The sequence below is a fragment of the Parasteatoda tepidariorum genome, chromosome 5 (genome assembly GCF_043381705.1).
Source record: "Parasteatoda tepidariorum isolate YZ-2023 chromosome 5, CAS_Ptep_4.0, whole genome shotgun sequence".
Lineage (NCBI taxonomy): Eukaryota > Metazoa > Arthropoda > Arachnida > Araneae > Theridiidae > Parasteatoda > Parasteatoda tepidariorum.
Genome location: NC_092208.1, coordinates 22922829 through 22946765, shown reverse-complemented (window position 1 = coordinate 22946765; position 23937 = coordinate 22922829). Strand labels below are relative to the sequence as shown.

The 23937-nt window shown below is 28.5% G+C and overlaps 1 protein-coding gene across 1 annotated transcript in view; it reads right to left on the bottom strand.

The window, feature by feature from the left end:
* The window catches only part of LOC107442811 (lachesin), a 236387-nt gene that overhangs the window by 60179 nt on the left and 152271 nt on the right, over nt 1-23937 (bottom strand). The window contains exon 2 of the mRNA XM_016056467.3: nt 10213-10328. Within this exon, the coding sequence (XP_015911953.2) occupies nt 10213-10328 (116 nt within the window). The remainder of the gene's footprint in view (nt 1-10212; nt 10329-23937) is intronic.

The window sequence follows — 23937 nt, the reverse complement described above, 5'->3', positions numbered from 1 at the left end:
TATATATATATATATATTACCTGCAAACAATAATTGTAGTTTTAATTGTTACTTCCTCTATCTATTCTTCTTTACTATATAGAATATTTTGGATTATATTTAAAAATACAAACAAACTTCTCGAAATTACGTCTAGCTAAATTTTTTCAGAGATCAATAAATACATTATGATTGCATTCCACAAATAACACACCCTCGAAAATTTATCATTACAATGATTGCAATGATTCAAAATCAACTCAGTGGTTACAGAGTATAATTAAGCTGAAGCCAATTACAAAAGCGCTCAAATAAATTGAACTGGGTGGAAATGAAAGACTTAATGGTTCATCACTCTCCAAACTCGCAATTTGTCAAGAAGAGGCGAATCGCCGCTCTGTGTCTGTTAGTGTTTTATTAAAAAGAGAAAGCCATTGTAATCGGTAGATACAAAAAAAAAAGAGGACATTCTTCCGGCTATATTTAGGAACTATCTTATACCATTGAATTAAATGAAACAATCAGGCAATTTAATTGGTGCTTATGGAACTGCTTTTGAAGACTTTTGCTTAATGGCGTTTTTTTTATTGTGGACATTTAATTTTTACGCCGCTTGTATAAAATACCATGAAGAATGTGTCGGCTTATATAATACATATTTTTAAGAAATTATGTAGATTTGTTTCGAAGTAAATATTTGATATTTACGATCTATTAATAGTATTAATGCGTATGTTTAGTAATTATATTCTCTTTTTCATTATAAATGAATAAAAAATGTATTCGCAAAAATAAATTGAAGAAAGGAACAGTTCCTTTGCTTTGAAAGAAATTGCGTTTGCTTATTAATTTTTAAGTTGAGTACAGATTTGCTTTAATTATAAAACTGGAAAGAATACAATGTTGTTAAAAAAAAAGATTAGGATTCGTCAGGATATTGGGTCCGAAAGTAGCGATAACCATACGAATGTGTTTAGTTAACTGCTTGCTCCTTGAATTTATCTCGCATTAAGTATAAAATAATTTAAAAATGAAAAAAATATTTATTTTCCATATTTTTCGTTTAATTTGGTTTAATATTTCTAAGTTTATGATTTTATAGTTTATTTGCTCGTACGATTTAATTGTATGAAATTTAAATTTCGCTTTTACACTCTGTTAAAAACTAAAATACTAATTATTTAATATTCTAAAAATATTTCCATGTTAATTATAGGCTATATTGATACAAAGAAACAATTGTATTAAAAAATACATGAATCATTAATCAAATTATCTCTCTTAAATTTTTTAAAAGTGAAAAATTATTTAATGTCTCCAAATCATCAGGATATTTAAGGAAACAGCTTAATGTAATTTCAAAATCTTTAATTTAAATATATTTTTTTCAATTCTTAATATTGGACTATATTGAGTACATGTCATATTTAGCGATGAAAGTTTTTAACGAGGCATAAAATCTAAAAAAATACAAAGTTTGAAAGAAGATATATTTCTTGTTTTTCCTATTATTTATATTTATAACCAAATCTTTAAAAAGATTGAAAAGAGAGAAATAAAATTTCTGTATTTTTTTAGATATAATATTCTCCTACGCCTCACTTCTCACTATGCCCGAAATCCGTTTGAGGATTTCCCTCTTACAATGCACATGAATTCTTTTCATCCCTTGTGCAACAGAAATTTTATTAAAAAAACAAAATTTATTCAATTTCAATAATTTTTATAAATGATAATTTTATAATTTTTATAGATGATTTTTTAATTACCTGATTAAAGTAACGTAATTACCTGATGAAACAATCTGGAAATTACTTCAATAAAAAAGATGTTAACTATTCTGAGTTGTTTAATACAAACAATGATTTGTTTAATTTTTAAGAATTTCAGTTCTTTTTCAGTTTTTCTCAACCATAGAGAAAAAATATAAAGCCTTTTTTATTGAAAAAAATATATATAAATCTTAGAAATATTTTCTTGTATTTCTTTGAAGAAATTGTTTCGTTAATCATCAAAACTCAAAAAAAGCATTGTTTTTATACTTTCGAATGCACGGAACTCAGAATTTCATTTCTTGTTTCAGATGTAGCACTTGATGAAACAATTTCTTCAGATATGAATCAGGAGACTTTCTATTTTAATATCTGTGCATTCGCTGAAAGACAAAGTTAAGAGTGGATCGACAAGAGCTACTTCTCATATATATTGTGAGGAGTTTTAATCTTGGGAAAAGTTTCCGTAAAAGTAGGAAATGAATGTGTCAACTATTTCACTTCCTTGCTGGTTCCCAAAGAGGGAACGTAAGCATTTTGTTCTCAAAAATTCCGGATCCTGCAAGAGTCGTTATTAACTCCAATCTCTCAGCGGGGTTATATGAAAAGAGATAACTGCAGCAAAATGGCCGGAAGCTGTTTGAAAGCATACTTGCATAAAGAAAGAACGTTTAAATAAAACTCTTTTGTTTGCTGGAAATAAATATTAGCTTCATACTTGCTCAAAGTACCATAGAAGAATACTGTACTATTATGGTTCTATATTTTGCATGTGACGGAGATATTGAAATATAGATATTTCTTTCCGTAAACTATTATAATTTTTCTTTTGTCTCGAGAATACTTACTATGTGTGTTATGTATAATCAATTTTAAAAGCTTGGTGCAAAATAGTTGTAAACTACATTTTTTTGAAATAAATATTTTTTTTTTAAAATTAGAATATTTCCACCACCTGCTTCCTCTTTCGCCAACCCCCCGTGGTTTATTCTTATTCAGCATCGATTTTTTTTTCTTCTTAAAAATCTATTTTTTTTCCAAAACAAGGAACATTATGTTTAAAAAATATGTAATTACTTCAATTTTCTGTGAGTATATTAAATTAATATGTTAATAGTCATGAAATAAACAATTACACTGAAAAAAAATTCTAGATCAGAATAAGTCAAAATGTACCAGCACTCAAAGTGCAGATACTTTTTAAAGTTAAACCCGTTTTTTACTGAAATATGTGTTACAGTAATTTTACAGTTAATAACTTTGCTGTGTCACAAATCAGTCAATTACTCTAATTAAAAAAACATTATTGTAAGATTTTTGGTATAATATTTTACGGTATCATTGGATTTTTCTGTAAAAAGAATTTTACTCAATAAAAGTGGGTTTTTTTAAAGTGCACCTCTTCGCCACGCTCACTAACCCCCGTGATTTCTTCTCGTCCATCATTGATTTTTTTTTCTTAAAAGTTGATATTTTCTTTCAAAACAGACAACATTTTTTTAAAGTATCCAACTACTGTTATTTTAAGTAATAAAATTTTGCTGCTAGGTTTAGAGTCAAGAAAGGAACGAGTTTCTAGTTTTGAAAAATAAACACCTGCACTTAAGAAATAATTAAGCCCAAGGAATACATATTGCTAACTCAAAAAATAGAGAAGTTAATTTAATCGTGATCGAGACTTATAGAAACAGTTCACATTGGGAACGGCGTTTATTGCTCCTTTGTTAAGTGTTTTTTTTTTGTTTTTTTGAAAAACTTTTTAAGAATTTCAATATAAATGATCAATTTAGTATAAATGATCAAACTGCAAAGATAATGGACGCTCTTCGAAATTCACCTCTATTCATTATTTTCAGATTAATTTCAAATATCAACCATTTTATTTCAAATATATATTAGTACAATTATAATTGGTAGGGTTTTGTGTTTAGCAGAGCGTGATTTCGATCCTCGCCGGCTGAAGACTCCCCATTTCCTAAATGGGGACTGGTGCACGTTATATCTGTCGGGCTACAAAGTCCTCCATGTTCTTACAGCATAGCTTACCTCAGGGGTTGAACTGGAGATTAATCGTTCTCTGGTTCAAGTCAAAATCACGATCTGTGAACGAATGAATGGATGCAATGAATGGGTCAGCCGTAGAAATGGGTTGTGACGTGCATGTGGTTGAAATCATATTCTTGACTACAAATAGCACCACTGAAAAAACAAGAAGAGCACCCACTGCCTTAAATACGTTTGGTTTCATTAATCTGGCTTGCTGGTTTGGCAAGTGGTATTAGAAACAACAACATAATTATAAATGACCATTAAATAATAATCATTATTCCTGCATTGGTTGTCTGGAAAAGTAGTTTTGGTATCCAACGATCTTTATTGATATCTTGCTGCATCATGCGCGCATTCTCAAAATTTCCTCCAGAATTAAGAATTTAGTCCGGATGTAACTATAAATTTTGCACAGACATCAATATATTAACAAATGTTCTTTCTGTCATACCTATACATTTTTGCCTCCGAAATGACTCTTATGTATTTGTTTATCCTCATTGTACTGCCATATACATATTTATTTTAAAAATCTCACTTCTTCAATAGCTTAGATAAACAAGCAAGTTTTAGTTAAATTTCGAATTCTAGAATACTAAATGACATTATATAAACTTTTTTTCCGACTTATATACATGAATTCCTGACATAAAGATTCTGACATATATTTCTGACGTAAAGATACAACTATTTAATTTGCCCTAGGGATATAGAATTCGATTATAAGTGTTTATTATTGCGCAATAGCTGTTCTTATACGTCTTTCTTTCGACAGACTAGGTAAGCGCATGTACAACAAAGTATGACGTTAAAATAGTTTAAATAGTATAAAAAAATTAAAATTAAATTTAGAAAAGATAGAAATGTTTTCGAAATTATTAGGTTATTCGTGAAAAATAATGGTCTCCGACTCTTGCTTGCTTCATTCAACAACCCTCGTGATTGATTTTCATTCAACACTCTTTCTTCTTAAAAAATCAATATTTTTCAAAAGAAAAGAGAGTTTTATTCAATAATTCATATCGAATTAATGTATTATTTGTAACGACATTTTGCTAATTCATTAATCGTAATGAAATGAAGAATTACTAAACTTGAAAAATTAACAACTCTAGTTGAAAAGGAAAAAAAACTTAATACAAAATGTATGACACAATATGCAACAATAAATAAAAAGTAGTTTTACTCTTTATCATTGTGTGTAACGATAACCTTATCTGATTACACTGTTAGAAATTGCTTGGAAAAAATGGTTAAATAACAATTTATCTAATTACTATTTTACCATATTCATTCGAATCAATTAAAAGATCATAAATAAAATGATATTCAAACTTTTAATTGTGAGAGAAACTGCTTATTTTCTGATTTCTCCAAATACCGTAAAATAAACCGAATTTTATCGCACCAATTAAGTCCACCTAATGAAACAACTTAGTTTTTGACAGTTGGGTGCATATTGTAGCCGAGAGGGCTAATCTATCTTTCTTATGACCGACAGAATGGGGGTCCCAGCGCTGAGCCCGATATTTTCTCTAATCCCTTCAACACGTGAAGAGTCTCCATTGTCCTGCACACTTCAATGACCATTACCAACCGAAAACCCTTCACCTAATGTTCAATTAAATTTCTTTTTTAACAGTTTCGAAACCATGCTTGTTGTAAATGATTAAAAGTCGCTTAGTTCTAACTTTTTTTCATGGTCTTATAACTATATTAGTTGTAAACAGTTTCATAACCATCAAATTAAAAATGATCTTTAAGGAAAACTTAACGGTTAATTGGATGAATAGACTGTTGCTGGTTATTTTATCGTAATTTCAGAGTGAAAATTCTGTTAGTGGATAACAGTTCAAATCTCATGAATTCGATTCATATATTTTTAAAAATTTCTAAGTAAATGTTTCGATTTATATTTGGTAACATCTAAGATCTCTTTCCCTCTCTTTTTTTTCTTTTTTGAGATCAGCTTAAGCACGTAAAGCTCTAAAAGGGATTAATGAATATTTCTACAGTAATGGTTATCTAATTATTATCTAAAATACACTTAAAAACTTAGAAACACATTGGAAAACATTTAAAGTTAAGTATTAGTTAGAGGTATTATTAAAATTTAAAATTCGAGTTATTTCTGGAGTTAAAAATTAAGAGTTTCTAAAAGGAATGTAATTTTAAGAACAAAAGTGCCTCTTTCAGTGCTTTAAATTTCAACTTTGTATTTGCATTCCTATGGCCAGCATAGCGACCCGCATGGTATTTTCTGCTCCTAGTTTAGCGTTTCTTTGACAAACTATCAGAACTGAGTTCTTTTTTTCTCCATCATACTTGCCTTTCTCTTCATGTGCATTCTTTACACCCTTTTGCAATGCCAAGACTTTTGAATTTTGGACAACAAAACAAACTATTACCTAAAGTTGAATATCTAAAACAGCCATGGGGTCAGTTACGATTTTTTAATAAAGTAATGTATAGTTTCTTAGAATTATTACATCTATGTATTTTGCACATTTCTGGGAATTGAACTAGATAACAGTACAGAAAGAAATCATAGAAACATCTGATTGCCTACTTAAAAATTCTATTGGTATTTATCAAAAAGGAAATCCTATACAATTTGAAAATAAGGATTTTTATTTATATGTTTATACTTTTAAATACGCAAGCACTTTCATCTTTTCAATTAAAATATAATAACTCATGTATCATTTACAGTCATTTATATAATTTTTTTTAAACTGATAGTTGTCAAAATTATTATTTTAAATAATGCTTAAGAAAAACTAACGCATATGCTCTCATTTTCAACATCAAGCATTCATTTCATAAAAAAAAAAATTTTTTTTGAGACAAATTTTTTTGGTGAATAGTACTTGGTAAAATTACCGTAATGCTAGGTAATGACATCTTAGGTAAAATTGAACATAATTCTGAATAATAAAACCAAAATATGCGGTATATAAACCATTTATTTGATAATTTTTCCCTTTAAACCGTAATGGTTTACGAGAAATTCTAATTTTCAAATCAGTATCAACAATTATAATTACAACATTATAAGTAAAAATACCAAACTGAAAACCAAATTTAGCCAAATAAAATTTTATGCATAGTCTCACAATAAAAGTACTAAAATTTACATTTATCAAATTTTATTGCATATCATAAAACCAGTTTTATTGCTCATTTTCTTAGATCATTAAAATCATTGCAAAACCCATTATCGAGACTTTGGTGCCACATAGAGCTAGAAATATAGTATATTTTACCATATTTTAGTAGTTTTGATCCCAATTTTCTTTTCAGTGAATGAAACATCCCGCATGACTCTAGTTTCCGTACGATTATACTTTAAGGTATATTAGTAAACATAGAGAATTTTGATTAATAATAATTTTTTTTTAAGTAACATTAAATGCATTTTATCAAATAAGGATTTAATATGTTTGCTTACTGAATAGGCTCTGAAATATTGAACTTGACTAATTAAATTGTCAGTTTGTAGTTTAGTTCAACGTTTTTCATATTCTTCAAAAGATATTTAGAACATATTTTGAAGTACTAAAAACATATTTAACTTAAATCAAATATTTTGTTATAAAAAGTGCGTTTTAGAAATTTCATTAATTTGTCAGAAATTCCTTGTCGCAGCAAAATATCCAATTAGTTCTACAGAAAACACTTTACCTTCTTTGAAGATATTCCTTCAAATAGGCGTAACTAACTTCAACTTGATTTCAAGATAAATATCTTTCCCTGGTAAAAACTCTTGCTATCAGTATATCTTTCGCAATTTTACGCTCGTGTGATTAATATGACCTACATAATCATTACCCGTAATTATTTTGCGAAGTTTAAATAATGCGTGTTATGGATGTTCCTTAATAACATATATGCATCTTTTTGATATAAAGAAATGGAAATAGAAAACTGAAGTACACTTTCTTAATTGGAAACATTTTTTTTAAACTTTACCATGCACACGTTTATAACTATTGTAAGATAACTATTAAAACTTCAAAATGAATATAAAATTTTTGAAAATTACATTTCACAAATACTTAAAATAAATAAGTTGTAATATACTGTTGTTACTATTTTGCACGTAAATTATGAGTAAAAAGTATTTCGCATTAAATATTTATTATTTTATTTTTTAAGAATTATAAGTAGTAAAAATAGAGTGTCAATAATTTAAATGTTAATAAAAAGTTTCGATACACCTTAACTTAAATGTTTTAAAGAAGAATATTACAGTCGCCTTCACAGTGCAAAAAAAGCCCCTTTAAATTTCAAAAACATCGAAATTAATTTAATAGGAATATACAATACTTAATTTTATGTATTATAAAAATTATTGTACCGTGTCAAAAAATAATAATACTTTTTTAAAAAATTAAATTTTTCTCGAGATTTTTTTTGGTTTAAAATATGCGTGCATTAAAAATATAGAGAGAAAGTTTATAATTTTTCTTTGTATTAATCACTTAATGGGACCATGAAGCAGAGACATCGGTACAATTACATCGGTATAATATCAGATTCTGGTTTACATAAGACACCGGTTGCTGATATTACACATAGATTTGTCAAATACGACGTTGTTTCGATCTCTGATGACAACAATACACATTAAATGTAAATATTTTGTGAAGATGAAAATATCAGTTGATAACTATGATTTTCAAATACTGTTATATCCTGATTGACACTCTATGACCCAAGTTTGATTTCCGGAAATGGGTTCTCAATTCAAATTCTTCTCCCGGTTCCCACTGACTACAATGTTGACGTAAAATATCATCTTCATTAGACGGATCTTGGGATGGAATTCACATGCCGTTTTCTTACCTGTAGAAAGTTTAATAGTTTTCCTCTTCCTGTAATGCAAATGATGGTTAGTTCCTTCCCAAATTCACCCCAATTATTGAACAAAAAGTTTATCTTCAGCAAGGACATATGTTGGCGAACTTTGCAACTTCTCTTGGAATTTGGGGAAAAACTATTTATGCAGGACTCATCACATGTCTTTTTATTTAGTTGCTTTTCAAATTATTGGTCTTTTTTGAAGTTTGAAAAAAAGTTCAATATCTCTTACATAAGTTTCAAACAATGCTTCTTAACTTCCACAATCACAAATAATGTTCACATGAAAAATGTATGTTCTGAGAAATTTCTCAATGGTGTTCTCTTTAATTGCACCGATAACTCCGAAAACCAGTCTTATCCACTTTTTTAAAAAAAGTTAGTTTCTTGACTTTTTTAAGTTTAGCTGACGTAGATACAAGAAATGAATGCCATTTTACTTGGAATAGTATATTTTGTGCTGTGAAATCTCAATTCAGTGCGAAAACATGTTGTGTCTTGGATCTGTTCTCAGAAAAAAAAAACCTCGAAATATACCGTTATACGGCAGTCGTTGTTGCTAATGATATTGCTCGAATAACTTAGCTGTTAGCAATTTAGTTTAGACTTGTTATGACACAATGAGTGATTCAGAGGGAAGTTCTTTAGATGATATAAGCAAGAAAATAACGAGAGATAAAAGTAACTATGAAATGTAAAGGAAGTGACCACAAATAATATGATACTTTCTTTCAAAAGCTGATGGCTGGAGCATTGTAACAAAAATGTGTTATCAAAATAATCCAATATAAAAGAACGAAAGGAGAAGCAAGTGTCTTAGGCGTCACCTTTTAGTGAATTTACCTATTAAAGCTCTACGCCAGGGCAAGTTGAAGTATCTCTTTTTAGTGGTGGTTTATAACATTTATTCTGTGCAAAGAAAAATACTCTAAAAGTCATACCACAAACAGTTAAAAAATCATATTTTCTAAAAGTTGGAGCAAACCAAAGAAAATTGCTCGTATTGAAAAAGATTTTACAGTATAAGTTTTTTTTTCTTTCCATAAAAAATATATAAGTGACCCAGCACTAGTTATAACCCAAAAACATTCTGAATCCACATACCCGTAAATATGTAGTCTTCTCCCACATATATCTACATACCCCTAAATATGTAGTCTACATCCACATATATCTATATATCCATAAATATGCTGTCTAAGACTTAAATAAAGTCTTTATTTGATTTCTAAATGTCAAATTATTAACATTTTCGATTGTTAAAAACAATGAATAACATTCGCTTGAAGGTTTTGTCAAAAACTGGTCACATCAAAATTCTATTTTTTTTAATTAAAAGAATTAAGTGACGTTATCGCGTAATTGCAATATAACATTTTGTAACCAGCCATATTTTAATATCAACAAGTTAAAAAAAATGCTCCGTATATCAAGCTGATATTTAAGAATTGAATTTTTTATCTCTCTGATTTTGTTGGGGATGACCGGTTTTTGAACACAATTGCATTGATTATTTAAGTTAAAAAATACAACACATAAGAATCCATACCTTGAAATTATCCAGGCTGTTGACAACACAAGGCAACACTACTTCCCTGCCAGCTGCCACAGTTATGTTGGGAATGGGTTCAGCAAATGAAGGTTGCAAATGATCTTGAGCAGACGCTACAAGAGAGATGTATCATAATTTATTTAAAACTACCTTTAGAAGAATGATGAATGCACAACTAGATTATTGAAAATAATTATTTAGATAACAGCAATTATTTAACAGAACTCGGTTTTTTTTCATATCATCATCAGGAAAATACAATATGCTATCAGTATTTTTTTATAAGTATTATGATTGATATTTTTCCTTCTTATGTTACAATTTCATAAATGATTTGCTTCTACAGTAAGATCCACTTATATCGCTTTAACGAGATTCCGGTTTACCAAGAAAAGCAGACCCTTTTTTTTTTTAATACAAAGATATAAATATATTGAGTTTCACTTTTAGTGAGTAATTTGTTACTCTCTTTTCTCAGATTTAACAAAGAAATAGTTTTAGAAGAATTAAACAACATCAGAATTAATGGAAAATATTTTTAAACTGAAAGAAAAATGGCACAGTATACAATTCGATGTTTAAAATTATTTATAATCTTTCTGCGCAAAATTAACTTTACTTAACATAGAGATAGTTGGCATTAAATGCTGATTTATAAGTCATAAGAAATTCGTAGAGAGGTTTTTTAACCAATAGAAAATACAGACATTTGAAGTATTATTTGCTTATCGATGAAAGTTAAATGAAACTGAATTTTGGAAGTGATCAACGATAGCTGTATAAATTTGTACTTCCCATTAAAGGTTATCTGGAAGTTATTCGCGTGTTTTCTTTCCAAGATTTCTTTTTCTTTTATATGCTTTACACACTTATTCTTCTTCACTCCAAATTAGAGCGTAGATCTCCACCACACTCTATTTGTGTCCTACCTATTTTGTCTTACATATTGTTTTACACTTACCTGAATTTCGGATTTAATGAGCACTTTACTGCTTCCTGGGCAATTTCTTAATTATGGTTCCTACTTCCCTGACGTGACCTTATATATAAACTGGGGGAAGAGGTCGAGTATAACAGAAAAAATAAGAACTGCATAACAATCCATAATCACATATGTCACCAGGAGCACCACCTATTTTGGACAAGTTGCTCGTGCGCATTTGAACAAAATCTTCTTAATGTCGCGTCTTTTAAAATCTGTTGTGAAAATCGTATTGAAATAGACCTCTAAATATCTGCTTTATCGCATTTTACTGATTCGGTGACCAACGTCACGAAATCATTGTTTATTCCAAATAACTTTAAAAATAAAATACATTGAACTTCCTTTGGAGTAATAATATTCTTAAGGAATACATTTAGTCTTAATAACAACTGTAACAATTATATAGACACATTTTAAATATATAGGCATATATTCTATTAAATTTATGTCTATATTATATAGACATATATTCTATTAAATGTACAATATCATTCTAAATAAATACATTTTTAGTTTCATTTTGCTAGAAATTTTGCTTGCAGTTTTGTTACTATTGCTAGAAATATTTAAGTTACACAAATAAAGAAAATTTTATTAAAAAATCTGCAATAAAATACGAAAAGTATTTGGCGATTGAGAAAAGACCAATATTTTTTTATTGTTTTTTAAAATATGTTAGTGGTAGTGGAAACCACATATCTGCAAACGTATTGAAAAATCATAAACATATACCATTTTGTGTTTCTATTTATTCTAAAAATCAGGAAATTAATAAACCACATGTACACAAATTTATTAAAAAATTATTTACCTATACCATTTCAAATATCTGTATATTTTTAAAAGCTTGATTTGATTAAACCACATATCTACAAATTTATTTAAGTATTATATACCTCTTTCCATTTGCGTTTCTATTTATTTTGAAAATCATGAAAGTACTAAACCACATACCGATAAATGCAATACAGAATCATTTTTCTATGACATTTTGCTGTTCTATTTTTTTTCAATAAGCAGAAATAAATGAAACCTCATATATACAAATTAATTGAAAAATCGTATATTTATACCATTTTAAGTTTATATTCATTTTGAAAATCAAGAATAAATAAGGCCATCAATTCAAACATTTATTGAAAATGTATAACCTTACATCATTTTGTGTTTCGATTGAATAGCTTTGAAATTCTGAAAATAACATATCTATTACTTTACTGAAAAATCACAAATACCATTTTGCGTTTCTATTTATTTTGAAGAGCATGAATTGATATAACCACATATCTATAATTGAATTGAAAAATCATATAACTATACAATTTCCCAATTCTATTTATTTTAAAAACGAAATTTCAATTAAAAATTAAATAACCATTAATTTTATTCTGCAATAATATAGGTTTCGCTTATTGCGTCAAAACATTGATATTATCTGATAGAGCAAAAATAAATCCTTGGAACAAAAAAAAGGTAATGAAGAAAAAAGTGGCGGGAAAAATCCATAGGCTGTAGCTGTTTACTATGATGATGATAAATGATCCTATAGATTGACCGCTTTCTCTCATTTGATCGATCTCAATTTTTATTCTTGCTTACTCGCAGCTTCGCCAAATATTGACAGTCTTTCTAATTTTTCCAACGGTGTCACCAAAGGTTCTTCTTTTATCCGAGAATTTTTCAAATAATAACCGAGAGAAATTACTCACGCCGTTGCAAATTTCCTTCGATTACTGAGAGATTAAAAGTAAATGAAACGCAGCGTTAATTAATCTCAGAATTCGAATTGATATTCTGAGGGGAATTTATTTCCACAAGGAAAGAAAGTTAAATATTTACTAGAAAGTTGTTATATCTGTGTGAGTTTTAAAAATAAAAAAACAGTTTTGATAAATTGCTTGAACGCAGTTTAAATCCTTTCATCTCTCTGAAATGTGATTTAATGCAAATATGCTGTTTAATTTGTCAATCAATATAAATGAAAGACAAATGATCATAGAGAAAACATAATGCAACGGATTTACTTCTTATGTCATTTCTCAGCAAGCCAAAGCTAAATAAATAATTTTACAAGAACATTAAATATACACTTTTAAATATTTATGTAATTATTTGCAGTCGAAGTTTAAATATTTCGTATTTGTTAGACATTATTGATTACAATATTAACCATTTTCTGGTACATTGTATAAAATTCTTATTCAGGTTATGGTAAAAGATACCGGAGCTCACGGCGCCGGTTTTCTTTTCTTTGTAAAATCAATTTTAAAGAACAAAAAAATTTAAAAAACCGTAATTTTTACAGTTATACTTATAGTAAAATCACTTAATCATTCTAGTTAATTATTATTACTGTAAAAATTGCGTGTAATATTTTACGGTATAAATGGATTTTACGGTAAAATGGATTTTAAGAATGATGCCGGTAATTTATGCCGTAGTTTGACCCTTAATTTCTTACAGTGCTCTGACACTCAAATTAATGGTTTTTTGTTATTTTCGTTGATAAAAAAAACCTTCATATTTAACCATTAATAATAAACATGTTCATTAAAATATTAAATTTAACATGACGGTGGCAATATTTCTTCATATTGCTATCATTAAAATGTTTTATTGTCTTTATGTGTATAAGAAAAACAACATTTTACAGATTATACAGAAAAGCTACGATTGTATCGTATAGTGAGTAAATTTCTGTTTGGATACAGCCCCCAGGAACTATCCAATGAAACTGCAGGCCACAGGGCTAGATCAAACTAAATCCCTTAACTGCTATGGACCGGACCATGGCTATATCAACGAGGCAATATATTTTTTCCCTGCTTAGTTTAAGGCAAACCCGTGAACTTAACGATACGGAAAGGAAAGATGGTTATGGTTAGGAGATACAACGTTGGGAAGTGTCACCCCATATGCTTTACATTACATTTAGGGGGATGTCAAGCTCACCATATGTATCTTCTTTCTCTGGCCGTTGAGTATTATTTGTACGAATTTATCACCAACGAAAAATTTAGTAAATACTTGTGGCCGGAGTTACATTTTATTATAGAGGTAGTTAGGTTTATGAATTTGTGAAGATAAATTTTTGTGTTATGAGTTGACTGTACTTTTTAAATTTATATTTTATCGTATTATAGATAGCATAAGCTTTTAATTACATTAAAAAAAAATATCAATTTCGCCTTATTTCTTGTCATTTTCATTGAATGTTAAAGATTTATATTCCGTTATAGAAATTGTGTAATTTTAACATTTACTTTTAAAAATTTTCTTTCCTCTTATTTATCTCATTGGAAAATACAAGCGAGTTTCAAAATAGAACAAAAACTCAAATTAGCTTTATTTTCAACTTTTTTGATACGTTGTTCGAAATATCTGTTGAACATTCTTTAGTTCTTATGTAATGCTAACAAATTAATTTAAAATTATTATTTAAAGTATTATAATTTAGAATTTGATTTCTCAGGAACTATTAGACCGCTTTCGCACAAATGTTGTACTTTGCCATTTAAAATTACATTCCTTGAAATGAGGCAAAAGAATTTAAACCTTACAATTCAAGATTTTTTTGACCGTTGTAAATTAAAATAATAAAAATAATAAATATTTACTAAACGTTTTTTTAGCGGAATTATCTGCTAATAAACGATATTTATAATTGAGTGTATAAAATTATTTGATTCACTTAAAAAATTCTCGAGATAGGTATAGCGAAATAAGCGAAAAGTAAAATTAACATTAAGGGTTCCAAGCTTTGGAGCTGATGACCAAACTATTCAGACCATATTTCCTAGATTGCGGGTACCCTCTATAATTTGGAGGTCCGAAATACGAATTCAAGGCATGTTTATTCAGATAAAGTACGGTTTCTTGTCTGATTTCGTAATTTGAAAATATCATCTACACTTATGAATTAGCATATTTGAGGTCTCGAAAACCTACCCTAAATATATCATGCCGAATCCCAGTCGATACGAATCCCGCATCCGGCTTGCACCGACAACAGTGCTGACGTGAAATATCCTCAGTGGTGGATGGATCATGGGTTAGAGTCTCCTTGCCGTCAGAGTAACCGTGGAAGGTTCTCGTGGTCTTCCTCTCCGTGGAACGCAAATGCGGGTTAGCTCCATCAAAAAGTCCTCCACGAAGGCAAAATTTCTCCCTATGCTCGATCCAGGAGTTCCCTGGTCATCTGGTTTGGGTTCAAAATTACAAGGTTACGGAGCTGAACATTGATAGTCGTAAACCCATAAAATTCTGTCGGTTGTTCAACGACGGTTATAAAATAAAATAAAATATAAAATATATCATGCTAATTTTCGAAATTTAAAAGCTCTGAAACTAATTTAAAAATTTACATAAGTTCACTATTTAAAATCTCTAATCATTAGAGTTCGTGGTTGCAAAAAATTACATTTTTTTTATGGATTATTTTTCGCTGTGCATGAAAATATTCGAAAAAAAACTCAAAGTAATCTACTTAATCAGTCCAAAATAATTTCGAAATTTAAGCAAAGTGAGAAGTATTGCACTTCTTGAATCAAAAATGTCTATGGCTGTAAAAAAAGTGAATGTCTTGCTAATAAACATCTCTCAGCGGAATTACGTAGCACGATGAAAAAAGTCTTTATATTTGTTATAAAATAATTCAAAAACTTATTACCGCACCAAACACTTTTCAAAATCAGAATACACTTTAACATTTATCTAGAAATATGACAAAAAAATCATATTATTTCATTAATAGTTTTTAAGTTAGAGCAATGGGAAGTGCACTCGGCAGAAATTTCATTAAAAAGTATAAATAAAAAGAAACTGTTATTTTTACAGAGTGGTTTACAAACTAATGACACAACTTTTGAGTTTAACTAAAAAAGTAATAGAAAAAGTTGTTATGATTACTATTGTCTAGACATTTTTACTAAACAAAAAGATATAGCTGAAATGCCTTCTAACTCACAAACTAGCAACAGTTAAACAAACAAAAAAACATTTTTCATTTTCTACTAATATTTTGTTAAAGATAAATTATCCTTAATTTAAAGCTTTGAAAAAAACCTCTTTATTTAGAGCATAGGGTATGTTTCATAGGGTATATATAAGGGCATATGGTATGTTTTTTTTTCCTTTTATTAATTGAATTATTGTTCTCGAGATTTCATCTGATTTTAGCTTACTAAGAAATAAAATCCACCAGAAGTCATCAAATTTACCAGAAAATGGTAAAAGCTACTGTGTTTTTTGGACATCAAGAAACTCGGCAATTATCATCAAAGGGCTTTGCTAATGATTTCGACATAATTAACAATGAAATTTGGTAAATATTAAATTTGGTAATTCTATCATGATGCCTGCATGGCATAAAAACAATTTATTTAGTTAAATTTTCATTCCAGTTTCGTATTCTTCATATTATTCTTTATCTTTTTAAGCAAAATATGTGTGGTATCTAAGTCATCCTTTTTTAACTTTTCCGTTCATATGATAAGAGTATACCAGACATTCTGTTTTTAAAAATTAAAGTTCTTTGTGACACACTATTAATAATTTAAAAAAAAGTGAAAAATATATTTAACCAGGCAAATGGTTTGTATGACACGCTCCAAGGTATAATGATAAAATTAAAACATTTTACCTCATTTACTAAATTTTATCACATTCAAAAAATCATATTTTACTGTTGATTTTACCAAAATCATTACCAGAGCACTTTTTTCTTCAAATTTTAGCTCGTCACCACCCAAATTATCACAAATTGAGTTTAAAAAAACTGTAGCACGTCTACCATAAAGAAAAAGAGAAAATAATAAAATATTTAATTTCGTCCAGGTGCTACTTTAAAAATAAAAATAAGACATAAAACTATTCATCAAATCCCACCTACTCTCCCTTCATATTATTCGAAAATTTTCCTTCAGCAAAGTGAATCAGAGCACATTAAAGATTTATACTTTAAGCATATCAAATGTAATCCAATCCAATTTTTATACTTTCTTTTCGAAATCCACGTCGGACAGGTAAGACAGATACAACTGAGTAATGGAGTTATCACAATCTTGGAGTTACATGTGTGTGCGTATGGTGCTAACACAACTTAGTGTCTCACTCAATCTCTAGTCATGCATCAACCCTACAATCCCCAGATGACAGCTTTCATAGAGTTGACCTGACTTCCGAGTTACAGCTAATTTGTCAAAAACAGAAAGCTTTGGGTGCTTACCGGCTTTGGTTGCTGCTGGATGATCAATCTATCTTGGCTGCACGCAGCGACAATTTTTTTTCTGTTTTGTTCGCAGTCGGCGAGTTTACCTTTACGTACGATTAATTGAGGCAGCTTAGAATAAAGGGCAAATTAAAAGTATTTTAATGCTTGCTATAACTTATTAGATGTTTACATAATTTAAATGTTAGTAGGAATGTATCTCGTAATTATATGTCTCAAATCGAAACTCCCTATTTTAGTGGAGACAGTTGCTAGCGATGCGTTGCTACAAAAATGATGAAATGGGGGAAAAAAATAAAAATAAATTCTTCGCAAATTAAATTTCACGAAAAAGATTATAAACAAATAAAAAAATAATTATATATATTTTCATATATATCGTAACTTTACTTTTCACGCAATTTCAGATCGCTAGCTTAAATTACGATTGCTGTATTTTGAAAGAAAATTGATACAATTCCTGAATCTATTAATCTGAAATCCTGAAAATTCCTGATTAAATTACAGTAACAAGTACAGACCACTGTTGCTTTTTTACCGGAATATGTTACGGATAAATTTGATATACCGTAATTTTTGCAGTAATAATTACTGTAAAATTACTGAATACCTCCTATAAAATAAATGTTACTCTAAAAATACTGTCATAAAATTTTACAGTAAAAATAGATTTTACTGATCATGTACCTAAAGTGCAAGTACTTTATACCGTAATTTGACACCAACTTTCTTTATAGTATAGTTTTTATTAACTTTTCTACAGTGCATCATAACAGTGGAATCATAGTATTCTATCCAGCGCATTTCTCTCATTTATATTAATTTGAGTTTACATCTAAACTTATTCAATATCAAAACTTAAAGACTGTAGTAACTGATTTTTACGTAAATGCTTAGAAACATAAACCTATTTCTTAAGCACTGGAAGCATAAATAATGTTGTACTATTTAATTAATACACAATTTAATAAGTATAAGTATGCTTATCGGATTTATTTACTTCCTAACCATGTGATTGTAAAAATTTTGATTCATCTTAAGTTTAATTGCACTTGAATCTTTGTTTAAAGATTTCCTCCCTAGATAGACCAATCATTTAGTGATAATAAAATCAAATAATTGAAATTTATATCTCAAAACAAATATTTTCAATAACGTCAAATCAGATTTACCATTTTTAAATCATACTAATCAAAAATAAATACGACCACGCACAATGATAATTAACGTGATACATTGAAGTTTTATCTGTTGAAAGTTTTTCAAAAATTCAATTTTAAAAGACAGAAAATACATGGTTGCAAAAATTAGGGCTTTAAATATAACTGTTGTTAAGGTAGTATTAATTTGATCAGTATTGCTTATAAAGTATTAAAATAGTAAATCTGTAAAATTATAGCCTAAACTTGTACTTCGAATTTTCTTATCGCATTAAATGGTCAGTTCATGCTTAAATATCATGTGTTGAAATTCTTATTGCTTCAAAAGATAAAACAACGATATATTTAGTCAACTCTATAAAGCAGTCAACAATGATTGATGATACAGAGACGCTTCTGTGAAGTTTAACTAGATATAGTTGACGAGGTCCTGTGTAATGTTTTCAGAAGTTTATCGCGTCCACAGTTTGACGTCGAATTTGGCAGCTATATTTACATGTTTAAAATATATTTTTGAACACGAAATATTTCAGGTATTTAATTAAATCTCAAAAGTTTTCGTAAACATGTTATATTCTGCTGAAGTAAATGATCTGTTCTAAAATGTTTGATTACAAAATGTATGGACATGTTAATTTCTAGTAACTATAGTTTGTAGATAACGAGGATAAAAGACTAATATATTTTGGATCTAAATCATTTTTCTTTGAAGACATAGTCATATTTTACTCCTTCATGTTGATATCTTAAACATCCTTATAATTTATTTTATGTATCAATAATATTATAAATCGTTATATTATGTACTTTCCTCTTAGGCATGTTATTCGACAAACATCTTACCAAATGCATAAATATTTAGAATAATCACCATCATTATAAATATTGATTTGTTTTCTCTCAAAACTGCAAGCAAAGAAAATGGATTAACCCACTTTTTCAATTACAATTGATTGAAAATAATGGCATTTCTTTAACGCGGCAAACAAACAAGGATATGTACAGTACAAGGATATGTTTAGAAGGAAAAAAAAAGAAGATAAAAAACTTAAATTATGATAGAATTAGCTCCGAAAAAATATTTCGTAAAATAACATGTGCCCCATACACACAGTTAAAATTTGATTCAAGTTTGCTTAAACTGCCACGTTTGTTTATTAACAGTAATAAAGATAGATGCATAGGTAGATAATGTTTTTTTTTCTCTTTTTTCACAGCAGCAAGTAAAAATGATCCGAAAGAAACAGTTTTTAAATCTTTTCCGTTTTCACAAAATCATTATGTACAGTCCGAAAATATTAAAAAAAAGTGGACAGCCCTTAATAACTTTTGATCTAATGATCGAATCTTCACGTTCTAGGACTAAATTCTGTTGATTCGAGGGGGTGACATCTGCCCCGATAGTTCGGTCAAGAGAGCGGGCAGTTGTTTGTACCCCTTAATGTTAATCTTACTTTATACATATTTCTCGAGAAATTTTCAAACGAATTAAGTAATTTTTACACTCAATTTTAAAATTCGTTTATCCAGAAATAATGTCATGGAGAACATATCTTGTAGTATATATTTATTATTTTTTATTATTTTTATTAATAATAGTCGAAAAATTTTGAATTATAAGGTATAAAATTTTTCACAACATTTTGAATACTGCAGTTTCAAATGGCGAAATACAAAACATGAACTAAATCGGTCAAATAGTGTCTAAGAAAGTGAATTTTGAAAAAAGTTTTATTTTTAAAATTCAATTTTTCAGGAAGTATTTGTCCGATTATGCTAAAATTTAGTATTTTGCCATGTAAAATTGTATAACTTACAATCAAATTTTTTTTCGACTATAGTAAAATAAAGTTATAAAAAATGGAAAATAGTAAAAGTTGCTTTCCAATGGAATTATATTTGGCTAAATGAATTTTATAATTGCGTGCAAAAAAAAAATAATTAGCTTAACAATTTTTCGAGATATAGGGAAATACGCAAAAGTAAAATTAACATTAAGGGGTCCAAGATTTTTACCGTTCTCCTAACCAAACTATAGGGAACATATTTCCCAGATTGCGGCTACCCCCTATATTTTGGGGATCAGAAATTCAACCCGTCGAAAAATTTTATGTTTATGCAGACAAAGTTTATTTTTGTAACAAATTTTTCAACTTAAATTGTTGTATGCACTTATTTATTTTCACATTTGAAGTTACCCCTTTGAGCCTTTAAGATCTAATCCTGGAAAGCGAAGATCCTATCATTAGATCAAATGTTATTCAGGTTGGTCAGTTTTTTATTTTGAGAACTGTGAAACTAATGAATATTTTTTTTTTCTTCACGGACTACAAGTCATAAATGTAGTTTATTATTTTTATACCAAAAATACTAATAAGTGCGAAAATAATTCCTTTATTTCCAATTATAAAATATATGTTATAATGCTGTAAAACAAACTTAAAATTTTCGAGCTCCATTATGAATAAGAAATAATTGTATTTAACTGTTAAAAGCAACCGGACGTTAAATCTTAAATGTTAAAGCGTGTCATATTTTTTATTGTAATATATTTAAAAAATGCTGCTTATAGTTTTGACATCAGCAACCAGTGAGTTAGTACAGTTTCCCATTTTTGATTAAATTTCATAATATAACCTATCCATATTTAAACACTATTGAATATAGTACCCTCTTTGATTACCTCGACCCATTTCTCCCTAGAGAAAGAAAAGTTAATACTTATGACAAGCTCTTCCTCCAATCAAGACAGACGTCAGCTCTCACATCCCCAGACACAGAGGGGGCTTAAAAACTAGATCATATTCCTACTACCAACGCTTATTTGAGAAAACAGAAGAACAGCAGCTGATAGAGTCAACAGCCATAACACAGGGTATCGCCTTGGGGTGTATTACAAGTCAGTCCTCCCCTTCCTTTCATTAAACAACCAATAGCAACACAGAAGTCAATATTGACATGCAAGACATAGGCCTCGTTACAAAGGCCGTGGAACCAATTTTCTGCCTTATCGGCTCCTCAGAGGCCTCTAGAAAGACAACACAGGTTGCAAACAAACCATGCTCATGCCATGCTTTACTTGCGGAGAAAATTGAAGAAGGAAAAAGATGATGATTCTTGGAGGTTAATAATGTCCACTAATTCTGCATCAGGAAGGGATTCTTATTTTCCAGATTTTTACTTAGCTATGATAATTAATGAAGCTTTCTATAACTTAGAAAATATAAATTTTTAAAAAAAAAAACTGCTTCGAAATGCAGATATTTTTTTTTTAAATTTCAATATTAAAACACAGGGTGATAATTTTTTTTTTTATAAAACTAGTACTTGCATCACCAGATACTATTTGAGTTGTGGTGTGAAGAACATAACTCGTGAGTGTTTTTTAAAGAATTGCCTCAACAAAGATTATTATAATTGATGTAAGAAATAAGCTGATAGATCTTGTACGGTAGGTATTTTAAATGATGACGAAAAATTGGCTATATATGTAAGAAGGTTAAATAAAAATAGTCAAGAAATCAAAATAGCTAAAAAGTGTTTTAAAATCAGTCTACATGTTCTCATTTAATTTGAATTACGAAATGTTTGAGATTATTACACAGAAGAGCTAATTTTTTGTTGCATTTATACAAATACTACATCTTGACTAATTCGGATCTGGGGATTTCAAATATGTTTAGATGCACACCCCGAAATAGTTCATAATCAGGAAACTAGTGGTGGTGACGTCATTTCCGGTCATGGGGTTTTATGCTATTTTAATCCTGATGATGTGTTCTAATTCCCCAAGAAGTTGTTCCAATGTGACCCTCTGTAATATATTAATATGACCCTCTGTAATATATAGCGTTCTTAAACTTGGGCATTTCGACAAAAAATGGACTAAAAATACAATTAAAAATATATTTAGCAAGGGGAGGAAACCGATTGCTGATTTATAATCAGCGATATAAAAATATCAAAGATCTGTTAAAAAAATGTCATACGAAAAATTTTTTCCCAATGTTATTAATCACCAAATGGTTTTATCACATTAAGTCACGCATGAATATAAAGTATTTTATTAAAAACATATAATGGGATATTTTTCATAAGTTATAATACAGAGTGATAAATAGTTTAATCAAAATATCACTCCAGGTAAACATGTTATTCAAGAGAACGGAATGCAACTATTATTTTGTAAAAAATATCATAAGATAAGTTCAAAAGAATATTGTTGGGATAAACAACATTATCCAGCTCTCATGGTTACAGCTACAACAATGATGCATGCACTGGTACGGTACATGTAACATGTACTTTTCTGGATGTACTCTGGAACATGTACTCCGGAATTTTTTGCAGTGTTAGGAATAAAACGCTAGGGATACGTGTGCAATAGAAAATAACTTTTGTTGTATCGTATTATTATATTTTTTGTATTAAGAAACAATTGATCACAAAAGTGATCATTTCGGTAGTACATCGCACTTTACATTTGGAGATGTATAAAATGTTTGCATTGCTTTTTTTAATATATTGTTCTACATATTTTGAATGATATGAACTAAAAAATGTGTTTTAAAAATAATAAGAAAATTTGTTTACGTTAAATAAAATATAATTAAAAAACTGTATTTTTTAATATATTAGAAGAAAAGCGTTAAGCTTATTAATTCTATTATGCTTGCCTTTCGAATAGAATTTCAGACGAAATGAAAAGCAATTTTGTAGAAATTCTATCATGCTTACCTTTTAAATGGAATTTCCCTAGGAATAAAAACTGTTTTTCTAATTTTATTCTTCGCCTTAATTAATACCTTCAAATTAAGGAATTTTTTTCTAAAGTTGTAATCAAAAAATTTCTTGGATTATTAAAAAAAATCTACCAATTATTAAACTTTTTTTTACGCAGAAAGTTTTTTAACACATTTCTTTTCATTATCTATAAAAAAATATTCTTAACTCAAATTAGGAAGGATATTGTTGAATAATTTATTTTCTTGATGAATGCTTTGCATTTGAATAACATTCGAAAATTCCATTTCGTTTCAATTACATTTTATCAATTAGTACATTTTATTAAAGTTTTAATGAATCCTTATCTGAAAAAAAGAATATTGGTTCCAATATTAAAGTCCCGATTAAATTCGCGATACCAATAGATGAATCGAATTTAATTATTCGTATTTTTAAGTTCAAAAAACGATTTAATAAAACATAAATTTTCTTTTAATCTTTTTCTCGTAAGGTTTGAAACAAATTACACACGTTTGAAAGTAATTTTGAGTCAAGCCAACATCGCATGACCAATTACAAAAGAGGTAAGTATAAAAAAAGAAATGTTTCTTCTATTGAATTCT